The 14,469-nt window shown below is 37.2% G+C and overlaps 1 protein-coding gene across 1 annotated transcript; it reads right to left on the bottom strand.

Annotated features, from left to right (window-relative positions):
- Window positions 1-1,713: 1,713 nt before the first annotated feature.
- si:ch211-284e20.8 (uncharacterized protein LOC563738 homolog) lies at window positions 1,714-10,025 on the bottom strand. Its single transcript, XM_051094105.1, has 8 exons — window positions 9,962-10,025; window positions 9,664-9,888; window positions 7,079-7,192; window positions 6,877-6,955; window positions 6,523-6,689; window positions 6,327-6,440; window positions 6,120-6,215; window positions 1,714-2,287 (listed from the first exon to the last, which is right to left on the bottom strand). The coding sequence occupies exons 2-8, from the start codon at window positions 9,862-9,864 to the stop codon at window positions 2,147-2,149; spliced, it is 912 nt and encodes a 303-aa protein (XP_050950062.1). The 5' UTR covers window positions 9,865-9,888; window positions 9,962-10,025; the 3' UTR covers window positions 1,714-2,146.
- Window positions 10,026-14,469: the final 4,444 nt, after the last annotated feature.

The raw sequence follows: 14,469 nt of genomic DNA, 5'->3' as shown, positions 1-14,469 counted from the left end.
TCAACCTCCTCACCACTGACTCCCCCTACAGGATATGAGTGGAATATTTTAACTGTGTCCTGAATGTAATTATTTACTTTAGTAATTTCAGAAGTAAAGAAAACAATAATTTTAGTTATTAGTTATGAACTTACCTATTTCAAAAAGTAATACAAATCAAATCCATTGAAATTTCCATTCAAATTTTATAGGTATTGTCTACAAGCACATTATGATCTGAATAGTTCTGTTCTGATAGTTATGGTTTTTAATTAGTATGTACCTGTTTCAGCTCCTTTTGATGAACTAATTTGTGTATTTAAACTCTGAGTTCTCAGTGTCCTTTGCTCAGTCTCATGTACGGTACTGTATGTGTAGTGTGTTGCTGTCACAGTTGTGTTGACTCTCATTATTATGGATTTTTGGTTTGTTTTTTATGAGTTTGCCGTTTTTCTCTGTTTACTTTTCCTGCTCATCATCATTTGTCATGGTGATTCATTTACTTTCATGAGTGTTTAACAGTCTAGTCGCAGTATTTTCAGTGTTCAGTGGTCCGTTCTCGTTTAAGCATCTGCTGTATTTTTGTGTTTATCTTTTTGTTGTATTGACCTTCTGAGTGTGTTATTAAAGACTTTTTACTTAAAGGATAAGTCCACTTCCAGAACAACAATTTACAAATAATGTACTCAGCCCCTTGTCATCCAAGATGTTCATGTCTTTCTTTCTTCAGTCGTAAAGAAAATATGTTTTTCGAGGAAAATATTTCAGCATTTTTCTCCATATAATGAACTGATATGGTGCCCAGAGTTTGAACAATCCCAGCCGAGAAAGAAGAGTCTTATCTAGTGTAACGATCAGTTATTTTAATAAAAATAATAAAATTTTTATACTTTTTAATGCCAAATGGACTTGGACTGTTTTTGTTCTGGTTCATGACATTTAGGGTATGTCAAAAAACTCCCATCTCATGTTCTCCCTCAACTTCAAAATCGTCCTATATCACTGTTTTACCTTTTTTGTTAAGGGTGTTTGATCTTCTTTGCATTTTCACTTTGCAAAGACTGTGTCAGTACTTCTGCAGTGATGTAGGATGATTTTGAAATGATTTTTGAAGTTGAGGGAGAAAATACGATTGGAGTTTTTCGACGTACCCTAACTGTCTTGAGCCAGAATACACAGAGTTCAGGAAGAGAAAGGAAAGAAGAGCATTTGAGATTAAAATGTATATAAATTGTATTATTTTTTTATGAAAATAACCAATCGTTTCGCTAGATAAGAACCTTCTTCCTCAGCTGGGATCATTTACATCTGCATTTGGGATTGTTTTAGCCCACATTTAAACCTCCTTTTGACATTTCAAAATCGGGGCGCCATACAAGTCCATTATATGGAGAAAAATGCTAAAATGTTTTCCTCAAAAAACATAATTTCTTTACAACTGAAGAAAGAAAGACATGAACATCTTGGATGACAGGGAGGTGAGTACATTATATGTGAAACTTTGTTTTGGAAGTGGACTTCTCTTTTAACTCTTTCGACTTCCGGGTCTGTTTGTTGAATGCAATTTCAGTTATTCATATAATTATTTACAGGTGAAAAAATATGACATCTAAATGTATTTTAATTGAAAATGCACTGCTTTGATAAAAATTCATTTTTCTCAGTTTTTTGTCCAAAATGTTGTATTTCTGATGAAACCTATCTGCATGCAAGTGATGAAAAAACATGAACACGTAAAGATAGAATACATTTATTTATTTACTTATTTTTTGCTTGTTTAAAAGCAGAGGCTCTGATCGTTATTTTGATATATAATATGTTCATATATTCATAGTAGAAAATATTCTGAGGGCCATCAAATTTAGGTGAAAATCACCAAAAATGCTGGCAGTGGCTGGTAAAAAAAGCTGGCGGGGAATGAGTTAATGTTCTTCATCATTGTCTGTTTTGACAACTATGCGTGACAGTTGCTTTGTTTGCCGTGTTTATTAAAATGCCTTGTGAACATTCTTCCTTGTGCACTTTATTCAGACAACTACACAGAAATTTTACAATGTTCCTGTGCAAAAAATCTAGATCTGATAATGCCAACACATTTGTCTTTTGGGAAATGTGAACATCTACAGTGTTTGTTTAAACTGTATGGCCAGGTTTCAAGTGATTTCAATCAGAGATTCAGCTCTGTCAGTCCAAGGTTGTGTCGTCTCTCCCCCGGGCAGTTGCTGGCCATGGGCTGGGCTCTGGGGGCAGATTGGATGGGTGGAGGAGACAGAACATGTACTGATCCAAAAGGTCCTTGCTGAACAGCCTGGAGAACACCAAAACACAAAAGAAAAATGAAAAATCACAAACCAGTTTACATTTTTTTTTGCTCTGGCTGATTTACATCAGCACAAAAATCCTTTATTTTGAAACTTTAGTTCAAGTAATCAGAAACTAACAACACTGGACAAGTTAACAGTATCTTTCATACAGCTTTAGTTTAGTAGTAGTTTTGAGCTTATCTGCTAGTGTACTTTTAAAAGCTGACAAAATAAACTTTTAGCAGTTGCACTACTATTAACAATTTTATTCATTAAGAATGCATTCAATTGATCAGAAGTGACAGTGAAGACATTTGTCCCTACATTGTAAAAATGTTCTACATTTTCAACTTAAAAACTTAAGATCAGCAGCTGCCTTAAAATTTTAAGTTAAATCAACTTAAAAGTACAAGTCATTTCAACCCACATGTTTAAATGAATTTATTTAACTTATGAGTTGAAATGACTGTATTTTTGAGATGATTTAACTTAAAATTTTAAGGCAGTTGCTAAACAGGTAAAAACTTTTTTACAGCGTAGTGAAAAATAAATACAGTAAAGTACATGTAAAATACATGTATTTCAAGCTAGGTAACCTACTGTTACGAGATGAACGAGACGAGAGGCGAGCGGATCCATATGCGAGCTTTTATTGGGACGAGACAAAGACATGGTCGTACAGGCAGGGTCGATACAGGAGCAGACAGGTGTGTAACCGGCAGACGAAGAGAATGAACCGACAAACAAGGGGGCGATAGTCCACAAGGCAGGCGGCTAGACAGACGTAGACGAGAAAACCAGGCGGGAGATCAAAAACCAGAAACTAGGAATACAATAATACAATAACGATACAACGATTCAACAATCCATGAAGTGCACTGGGGAGGACCGGGGTTTTTATAGAACGCCTGATTGGTCACGGGGGCTGACGCAATCAGAGCAGTGGAGGATGGGAGATGCAGTCCGAGATGCAAAGTAACAGTCAGAGTGTGTAGGTGAAGCGAGAGTGACATCTGGTGGTGAGTGGACAACGGGACACCGACCAGATTCGTGACATAGCCCCCCCCCAAGGAGCGGCTTCCAGACGCTTGAAGGAAACAACAGTCCAGGGGAGCGGTGGGGTGGGAGCGAGACAGGGCGAGGGCTGGAGGACCAGGTCCATGAGGGAAGCCCAGAGATTGAGGCAGGACCAACAGAGCAGGTACCCTCCAGGGTGGGGCCGGAGGCGGAGCAAGAGCCCTCCAGGGCGGAGGTGGAGCAGGAGCCTTCCAGGGCGGAGCCGGAGGCGGAGCAGGAGGCGCAGGAGCCCTCCAGGGCGGAGCCGGAGGCAGAGCAGGGGGCGCAGGAGCCCTCCAGGGCGGAGCCGGAGGCAGAGCAGGAGGCGCAGGAGGGGAGCTCTGGGTCAGGCTGGAGACCAGACGAAAGCTCTGCAGCAGGCTTGAGATCAGAGGGGAGTTCTGGAGCTGGCTGGAGACCAGACGAGAGCTCTGCAGCAGGCTTGAGATCAGAGAGGGACTCTGGAGCAGGCTTGAGATCAGACGGGAACTCTGGAGCAGGTTTGAGATCAGACGGGAGCTCTGGAGCAGACTGGTGAACAGACATGGCCTCAGGGGCACAGTGTGCAGCACACACACACCAGATGGCAACCGCCATTAGAGGAAGAGCAGCAGCGGGAGGTTGTGGTGGGTCCAGTACACTGGTTATCATGATAGGCCGTGATCGTGGGATATCAGACGAGGCATGGCACGGCTCTGGAAGGTCAGACGAGACATGACGAGGCACTGGGAGGTCTGATGAAACATGGAGAGGCTCTGGGCCATTAGGCGGGACGTGGCTTGACTCTGGGCGGTCAGACGAGGCGTGACTTGACTCTGAGCGGTCAGACGAGGCGTGACTTGACTCTGAGCGGTCAGACGAGGCGTGACTTGACTCTGAGCGGTCAGACGAGGCGTGATGGGGCTCTGAGCCATCGGGCAGGATGTGACTTGGTTCGTGGTGACCAACTGTGACTTGACCTGCTTCGTGAAGATCAGTAGTGAATTGACTAGGCGCGGTCGCCATGACCACGTTGTCGCGTTCCCTCTCTGCGACCCACACGGTGCACGGCGAACCCACACACATAAACGCAAAGTTCATGAAAGCCACAAGCGAAGAGCGCGGACCCTCGCGTCTCAGTCTCGCCTTTAACGGCTCGTTCACGCCATCGCAGAATATTTCAATCTTTATACAGTCCGGGAGGGTGGAATAATTTGAGATGGAGAGAAACTCACGGGTGTATTGTTCCAGTGTGCGTGATCTCTGTTTAATCCTGCAAAGAATTATGTCCGTGTCCATATCGGATGAATGTCCGGGGTGAAAGCTGCTGGATCCTGTGGTGATGGATTGTTCTGTTACGAGATGAACGAGACGAGAGGCGAGCGGATCCATATGCGAGCTTTTATTGGGACGAGACAAAGACATGGTCGTACAGGCAGGGTCGATACAGGAGCAGACAGGTGTGTAACCGGCAGACGAAGAGAATGAACCGACAAACAAGGGGGCGATAGTCCACAAGGCAGGCGGCTAGACAGACGTAGACGAGAAAACCCGGCGGGAGATCAAAAACCAGAAACTAGGAATACAATAATACAATAACGATTCAACGATTCAACAATCCATGAAGTGCAACTGGGGAGGACCGGGGTTTTTATAGAACGCCTGATTGGTCACGGGGGCTGACGCAATCAGAGCAGTGGAGGATGGGAGATGCAGTCCGAGATGCAAAGTAACAGTCAGAGTGTGTAGGTGAAGCGAGAGTGACATCTGGTGGTGAGTGTACAACGGGACACCGACCAGATTCGTGACACCTACAATTACATTTACATATTTTGTATGTAATAAAAAACCCTGCAAGTGTAGTTTTAGTTTACTAAACTGGTATATTTAAGGTCTGCTAAATTGGAACAACTAATTTTGTACATAATGCATTAATTATGTGTAAGTAGTGCTGAAGTCCAACTAAAGATATACTGAAGTATATTTAATTGTGCTAAAGTGGATCTATTGCAATTATACTTTAAATACACTTTAAATATTTTGCATCTAAAGACTGATATTATTTACAGATCATACAATCTTCAAATTGTACAAATCCTCATCACTAGTGACATTAAAACACATTTTAGGCTTAATATTAAGAAATGTGCATTGTGTAGTAGTACTCCAAATAAAGTTTAATTATAATGTTTATATCAGTAAGTCTCAAGCGATATGTCAGTAAATATGTTAATAGACTTGAGCTATACTTAGCATAAAATAAATGCATTTTAAATCTATTACTTTTTTACTCCTGTGAACTTCCTATTAAACAAAAAGTGTATATGTTTTTTGAAAAAAAAAAATGATACAGCAACTGTTCTTAACATTTGTTATTATCAGAAATGTTTCTTGAACAGCGAATCAGAATATTAGGGTGATTTATAAAGAGTAATGGTGCTGAAAATTCAGAAATAAATACATTTTACAATATATTACAATAGGAAATTTGTTAAATTGCAATTTTACAATATTACTGTTTTTACTGTATTACTGATCAAATAAATGCAGCGTTGTTAGCAGAGGAGACTTCTTTCAAAAACATTAAGAAATTTTACAAACCACAAACTTTTGAATGGTAGTGTATGCAATTTACAATTAGGTTTTCCAAAACTTATGTCCAAAACTTTATGTTTCAAAAGTAAATACGTCAGGTGGACCTGCTACTTCTTTGGATATATTTCCTTGTTACTGAAAAAAAGTCTGAACTACTGTTACACTACTGTATATTATACTTTTAGTCATCCAGTGCAAACCACTCACAGTTGGTTGAAAGATTTCACATTTGACCTCAACAGGAACCTTCATCTCGAGCCCGTCTTCAGCGTTGAAGTGTGAACCAGTGCAAAACCCCTTTTGCTTTAGACAGCAGAAAGAAAGGTTACTCCACTCACAGATATTTTAATGCCAAATATAAAGCAAGTTTAAAGTGCATTCCTCATTTTATATTGATCTGAATTGAGTTCTTACAGCTGACGCTGAGTCCTTCAGCTTGCATTGCGTGAGGTCGATATCAGCAGTGCTTTTCTTGCAGTCAGTCTCTTGAATGGTGAACTCCACAAAGTAAGACGGACCCACGACCCACTGCGACACACACAACACACGTCTCCAGTCACATGTGCAGGATACAACCAATCGATCGACTGATTTACTGGCGTTGACATACCTGCATGCTGGCTGATGTTATATTCAGAAGAGCAAAGAAATGTGGGGAAGCGTTCTCTTTGTTAAATTTCTGCAAGGCCAGTCTCGTGGTCTCAGATATAACTGGATCATCTAAGCGTTCTGCAGTTGGACAGTCGGGGCAAGTGTTTACTATATCTCGAGCTGCCACTGTGAACAGTGAGACAAAGTCAGCATCTTACAAAGTAAACTTATTATACCTATGGATAAAGGTGAAAGCATTATATAAAGCCACAGATCTAAGTTACTTTCAGTGTGAACTAGTTAGCTAAATAACAGAACATTATGGACAGAACATTCTATTAAAGTAAGAGTAGTTAATGCAATCACAGCTCACCTTGTTGGATGGTGCAGTTGTAATTCTCAACTTTGATGGGGCTCTGAAGGGAAACCGAAGCGCCACATGTCCCAAACACCTAATATAGTTTAGATAACAGTAAACTCTTTAGTCAAACAGATATTTTATAGTGCATACAAGTATTTGACTGTAAAAAGTCCATGGAGTTCTGATGAACTGCTCTACAGAGTAAAACGCATACCGGTAGATTGCCGATCCCCTTAACAGAACAAGATTTCCACTTTTTCCTGCTGATCACATGACATTGTGTTTCCAGAACATCAATCGTCAGGTGTAACTGGTTCACGCCTTCTGCCTTTGTTAGAGACAAACATGACATTAATCAAACTAGCATGAAAGAACATTTGAAAGACCCGAGCTTTATTCATTTATCTTTGTTGCATGTCTTTTCAGATTTCATTTCCAAAAAAAAAAAAGAAGAAGACATTTTCATACTTTAACAATTTCTGATATTAGAATTTTTCATTTTCAACATGGTAATGTGAATTCAGATTGCGTTTTTTTTCTTTTTTTTCTTTTTTTTTTTTTTTAATTTCAGTTCCAAAAACCTAATCTAAACTAAAAACCTACATATTTGATGAAAAATAAAAATGTGTAAGTTTTTTTTTTTTGGATTTTAAATATGATAATAATATATATTTTGCAATTCTATAAATCAATATATTTGGTAAAAATAAATAAATAAATAAAATACTTACGATACTTAGAACTTTTTTAATGAGGGAAAACATAAAACTTGTAAATTCTGAGAAGTTTCTAACGTTTGCAAATGTATTTTCCCCCTAAAAAATTAAGATACGCACACTCATGTGTTTAGTCTTTGTGCATCTTCCATTTATTCCATTTCTTTTGAACTCTTTTTGAAAATGAAAAAACAAAACAACAACAACAACAAAGTGCAGGACTGCAAAAAAATAAATACTTTATATTGAACATTTATGGAGCAACAGATTTTGACGTAAATCACAGTTGTTGTTGTTTTTTTGTTTTTTTTTTAAATCTTATAAATGTATGAGGTGGCAAGGGGGTGGCTGACCAGCACGGGGTAAAAGGCACAAAGTACTGATATAAATAGTTTTTTTTTTTTTTTTTTTAAATAATGTCTAACTTAATACTTGTTCAAAACAATCACTTTAGCATAGTTTTCTGGTTATTTTGATAAAAACAATAAATATTTTTGTTCAATAAATATACTGTAATTAAAATATGTTAATATAAATACAGAAACAACATTTTTAAAATGTCAAGATTCTTAAAGCATTGAAGAAGATACCATAGCGATTTAAAATAGATGTACAGCAGTAACAACATTTTTTTTCATTATTTTTTTTTATGATATGATATAATTAATATCAAGTTTTTAAATATGATGTTTTTATTCCAAACATGGTGATTATCTCTGAGATGGACACCCAACATACATGATGTTTACCATCTGAATCTAACAATGTCATGTCAACAAATGGAAAAGTCAGCCATCTATTAATTATCATGTTAATTATTGTCCCTTTTAGCCCCAACAGCAGGGGCGCTTTTTACCCTAAATTCCATACTTTCACATATTCTTTCGTTATTTAGAAACTGCTGTTTTAATTATTTTAAACAAAACTGGAAATCATTAAGAAGACCTTTGTCTCATGATATATTCAAGAATTTTAGCGATTTTCTTTTGCTACTTAAATCTACAACATTTTTAAAAACACCAAAAATTAGATCAAGTAAGCACAGAATCGACTTTGTGCTGCTGCCCGCGATCGCGTCAAGCATCAGACAAATTTGCACGTGCATTTTGAAAAGCAAATGTTTTGAAAAATGTTTTGCCATGTTTTTCTGCCATCTGGTGATTTAGAGGAAAATATTATCAAATGAGCCTTTAGCTTAAACATACCCTATATTTTATATTTTTTATATATAGTATAGTATGTCTTCTTCTTCAGTTTTTCCTATGCAGCTTTTTTTTTGATCAATAAAAATACCACTAGCAACTACATTCATGACTCCAGTCTCGTGAACATTGAACCAACTGTGAGTCAACCTGAAATGGACTTGGACTCAGGCTCTCATGGTAATCTGTTTATTTAGCCTACTATATTACTGAGATGTATTTGTTAGTGTTGGACTCTTATGTAGAAAGTATACACAGAAGTTAATTTTGACACTGTAATATGTAATTCACTAGACTTGACATCAATTAATCAATCTTCTTGCTTAATATAGTGTTTTTTAACATACCAACATGTATGAACCCAAGAAGAGGATCCGTTAGGGGGAAAAAATATATATATATATATATATATATATATATACACACACACACACACACACACACACACACACATATACATATTCAGGAAATATTTGAGTAAATTCCACACAATTTAATTAAAATAGTTCTCCCAAAAATAAAAGTTGTTTACTCATACAGTTGTTGTTACACATCTGTATGTGTTTCTTTCTTCTGCTGACCATAAAAGGTGATATTTTGAAGAATGCTGGTATTTTTTTGTCCATACTATGGAGGTCAATGGCTACCGGCAAATGTTTTGTGTTCAGCAGAAGAAGGAAACTCACACAGGTTTAAAATAACTTGAGAGTGAGTAAATGATGGCAAAATTTTATTTTTTGGTGATTTACACCTTTAACATTTACTTTTACCAAGATTTCATATGTATTTTTTTTCCTTTTTTCCTCAGTTTGGACATCTTTATTCACCACTGACCCATACAAAAAGCTATTCAAATGCATCCATATAGTATCAACACTCACCTTTATGTCCTGTTTGACATCATAAATTCGGTTCAGTGAGAGGACATACCCTTCCTGCCTGTCTAGGTTTATCTGCTCTAGAGTCTCCTCAGCTGCTTTTACCACGGCGGCGTCCTGGCATTCAGTGGGCATAGGGGAGGTGCTGCCATGTTGCCCGAACACAAACACCAGCAACACCAAGAGCAAAGTCTGCATCCTCATCTTTGTATTTCTTGAACACTTTTGCTAGAGAGCCGTGAAAGAGATGGCAGATGAAAAATACAGTTACAAACTCTTACACAAAACACTGAACTTTTACCTGCAGCTATCAGCAAACACAGTCTTTATCTGCCATATGCTTCTGTCTGCTTGCTAGTAAACAGTGATGCAATAAAGGTCAAAATTACACTGCCGGCCTCCTTACACCTGCCATTAACATGGGATTCGTATCCAGAAAACTGTCATTACATTAGCATGTGTTGAACAAAACATTTTCCATCATTAATTACTGATGGATATTTCACATCTCGTCAATTGCAAGTAATTGTTCTGCTGTATTGGACAGTAAAATTACTGCACTTTTAACCCTTTCACTGGTGAGTTTAAAATATTCTATCTGACCCCCCAGATTATTTTGTTTTTAAGCGACCGTTATTTTAGAACGTTCCCTTTGTTGTTTCCATGGCGACACATCATAATTGTCACGTAACACCCCGCAGCCACTATAGCGCGGTATAACAGACATATCGCTTTTATTGTCCTATGGCATGACTGTTTAATACATGGTTCAATAAATTACAACTTTTATAAATTGAAAAGTATAAAAATGTTAATAAATACTTCCAGCATAACTGTACAAGTGTCTATTTTAGTAAATGTCAATCATTTTTTGCCATATATTTCCGAAAGCGTAGGAACCTGATACATTTTGTCTCTGAAAACCATGTCCTCTGGTGTGACTCCATATCCTCATTTTAAATCGAAAACTTTAATTAGTTGAAGTACTGATTTTTTTTTTTTTGATCATTTTCAGTGTTCTTAAAATGCAATGATTACATTAAACTATTTTCTGATGTTTTACAGAAAACATGTTCTGTTATAAAGTGTCATGAAAATAAGTTATATAGTTAAATAATAATCGAGAGAGAGAGGAAGCGAGAGGACATAGAACTATAGACAGAAAATGAACAGGGATCCGCCAGAAGGGAGGAGATCCTAAGACAATGATACAGAAAGTAAATAGAATCAAAATGATGCCTTAAAAAGAGTAGCCATAGTTAAAAAATAAAATATAAATAAATAAATAAATAAATGACATCTTATGTGAATATCAATCATATTCAGCTGTGCCACACATGCAGCAGAGGGGCTATAAAGTTTCAGCAACGCTGACTAAAAGACTGAATTTTGTTGAAAAAAAAAAAAAATGTTTAAAAAACATGTTAATATCAGCTGAAAGATGAAATATTCCAAGGCACTCGTGTAGAAAAAAAGCCTTTAATAGATTGGGCTACATCATTAAAACAAATAAAAGTGTAGATCTATGTGTTTCGGCTACACAGCCTTCGTCAGGATACACATCAAAAGTTCAAACAAGTATTCTTCAACAATCAGTAGGCAATCACAAGCAGCTGGTTAATCAGTGGGAGTGGCTAGAGCTTTCCTCCTTGCAAAAAACAAAACAAAAAACAAACAAAAAAAAAAAACAGCATCAAATCTATTCATACAACAATAAGTAATGATATTCACAAATATAAAAATCTACATATATGTAACTATACAAATACCAAAAATAATTACAAAAAAGGTAATAAATTAATTTCTTCATTAACTCCAGGAGGCTTAGTCTCCTTAAGTGTATAAATCCAGAAAGTTTCTCGTTGTAAAAGTCATTTCAATCTATCTCCCCCTCTTATTGAACATGGGATAGATTCAATTCCAATCACCTTAAGAGAGCTCTCGCTAGCATGACCAGCTTCATTCTAATGTCTTGTCATAAGATATAACATATTTTTTGAGCGAATAGCGTATTTATGTTCAGACACTCTTAAACATAGTTTTCTTTTTGTTTGACCAATAAAAAAATGTCCACACTCACATTCTAACCTATATATTACATGCGAGGAATTACAATTAATGAAGGACTCAATTAGATACACTTTACCAGAAACTGCATCGGTAAAATTATTCGTTCTCACCATAGTCACAAATACGTTTCAATCGTTGGAACTGGCCATGAGGAATATTCTCAACCAAGGTGGATGCAAACTGTTAGCTCTAAGAATGGTATTTCGATCCGTTATTTTCCTAAAAATCGAGGTATGTAAATCACCATTAACATCTTTAATTATTTTTAAATCCAGAAAATTAATTTCCGACCCAGAGTACTCCAAACTCAATTTCAAATTACAATTTGTACCATTAATATATTCATGAAACAAGTGTATTTCAGACTCCGAACCAGACCAAATCAACAAGACATCATCAATGTATCTACCCCAGAGAACAATTTTATCCAAAAAGTAATTATGAGTTGAAAAAATATATCTTTCTTCCCACAATCCCAGAAATAGGTTAGCATAATTAGGAGCAAAACAAGCAGCCATAGATGTATATTCACTAAGAGAGGCTGGTGAAAGAGTGCAGCCCAGTTTGAGGCAGTCAGCGGTTGCCTCCATTATACGCATCTTTCAACAAACCAACAGGTAAGTATTGCATTTTACATGGATTGTTTCTATTCTCGCTTGACATGTCAATATGGTCATACAGTAATGCATATGTTGAATTTTTTGTCCCTCTAAAGAATGCAACGTCTTCCACCCTCTGGGAGAAGAGGAAAGCTCCTCAGTAATGATCAAGAGCTTGCCATTGTAGAAATGGTTGTTGCAAATAATGCAATAAAACTGCATGAAATTCAAACTAGAATTGTGGCGGACCATGAGATATTTGACAATATCGATAGCATCAGCCTCACAACCATTACGCGGACATTGTCCAAACACAGAGTGCGGATGAAGCAGCTGTACACTGTTCCTCTCAAAAGGAGCTACGACGACAATATGTCCAGGTATAGTGTATATTCAATTCAGTGTCCAGTTCTATAAGCTTTGCACTTTGCAAGTAGGTAACCTACACAGTAATAGGTTACAGTACAGTATGGTATACAGTAATGACATGATTTACATAAACTTTGTTTCAGAGAGTTATGGAATTGGAGGCCAACCAGGCCCCTCATGAATTCATATACATAGATGAGGCAGGATTTAATCTGGCCAAAAGGCGTCGACGTGGACGAAATGTAATTGCCAGGACAGAGAGGGGCAAACATTACCCTGTGTGCAGCAATTGCAAATGCAGGATTACTCCTTCACAGATGTCAGGTTGGACCTTATAATACCGAGCGCCTGCTTGCCTTTCTCAATGATCTCCACCAGCGCCTGGTTCCAGAGCAGGATCAGGAGGGTGAAAACATGAGGACCTTTGTAATTACCTGGGACAATGTGGCTTTCCATCATTCGCAAGCAATAACAACATGGTTTGAAGTCCACCCAAGACTGGTAAGTCTCTTCCTTCCACCCTCTTCACCTTTCCTCAACCCCACAGAGGAGTTCTTTTCTGCATGGAGGTGGAAGGTTTATGACCATCAGCCACATGACCAGATGTCCCTCCTTGAAGCCATGGATGCTGGCTGCAGGGACATCACAGTTGATGATTGCCAAGGGTGGATCCGACATACCAGGCAGTTTTATCCCAGGTGCAACGCCTTGGATAACATCAGATGTGATGTTGATGAAAACATGTGGCCTAACCCTGAAGATCGCAGAGATTAGATACAGTAATTTTGTGCTTTTTTTTTTAGACCCCCCCCTTTTTATCTGGGCGTTTTGCTGTTGTTTTTTTGTTCAGAATGCTCTTGTGTGTTTCATGGATATTTTGTTCACTGTAAGCAATACTGTAAAACTTTTTCTGTTCTATTATACCGTGTTTCTACTGTACCTCCTGTAGTAAACAGTAAAGGAAAAAAAAAACGTATTTGCTTTTTACTGGAATGCTTTTGAATGTGAACATTACTGTACATGTGGACATACAGTTCCCAACCAAGAAATTTAATGTCAAAACGGTGGATTGCATGTTTTGCATGCAAATACCTGTAAAACTGAAACATAAAAGTCTATGCAGTTTTTGTAATGTCAACAATAGCCAGTATTTTGAAACCTGGTGTACTTTGATTGACTGCATGTACCTTGTGAAGTGAAAACAAGTGTTATTCTTTGACAGAATAATATCATTTTGAGTCAGATTTCCAGTGTTTTAGTAAAGTTAGTGTGTGCAGAGAAAGATGTGTTCTATTTTGAAATGAGGAGTTGGTATATATTTAACAAAATGCATTTTTGAGAAGAAAATTTTCCATTTGGCCAGTTGTGTTTTGCAGGTGTGAGTCTGTGTTAAGAGTTTGGGAAAAAAATCTGAAATATGGGTAAGTGCTTGTTAGCGATTGAAAAAAACTGTAAATACTTTAATAACTACCATTTCTGTCCTTCAGTGTGACATAATGTCCTATGGTGTGACACACATAAAAGAACCACATTTGTTTTTATCTCAAAATATCTTAAAAACAAAACAAACAAACAAACAAACAGCTGAGTACTGCAATAGAGGAGATATAATTATCAGTCATCTTAAAGTGGTATAATTTTCAGCAGTTTTGAATGGATGACAGCAAAGTTTGTCTTGAAATTGTCCAACAAGTCATGAGGAAAAAAAATATATTAATTATTTTTTTCATATTAAATAAATTAAATAAATAACACTACATTAAAATAAGTG

The sequence above is a fragment of the Labeo rohita genome, chromosome 22 (assembly GCF_022985175.1).
Source record: "Labeo rohita strain BAU-BD-2019 chromosome 22, IGBB_LRoh.1.0, whole genome shotgun sequence".
Lineage (NCBI taxonomy): Eukaryota > Metazoa > Chordata > Actinopteri > Cypriniformes > Cyprinidae > Labeo > Labeo rohita.
Note: the sequence above shows the minus strand (reverse complement) of the source record. Positions and strands in the feature narration are given on the sequence as shown.

Coding starts and splice junctions, on each gene's coding strand:
- si:ch211-284e20.8 (XM_051094105.1), bottom strand. CDS start 9,864: ATGAGGATGCAGACTTTGCTCTTGGTGTTGCTGGTGTTTGTGTTCGGG. Junction 7,193..9,663: donor ATGTCAAACAGGACATAAAG/GTGAGTGTTGAT, acceptor TCTCTAACAAAG/GCAGAAGGCGTGAACCAGTT. Junction 2,288..6,119: donor GTGAAATCTTTCAACCAACT/GTGAGTGGTTTG, acceptor GGTGTTCTCCAG/GCTGTTCAGCAAGGACCTTT.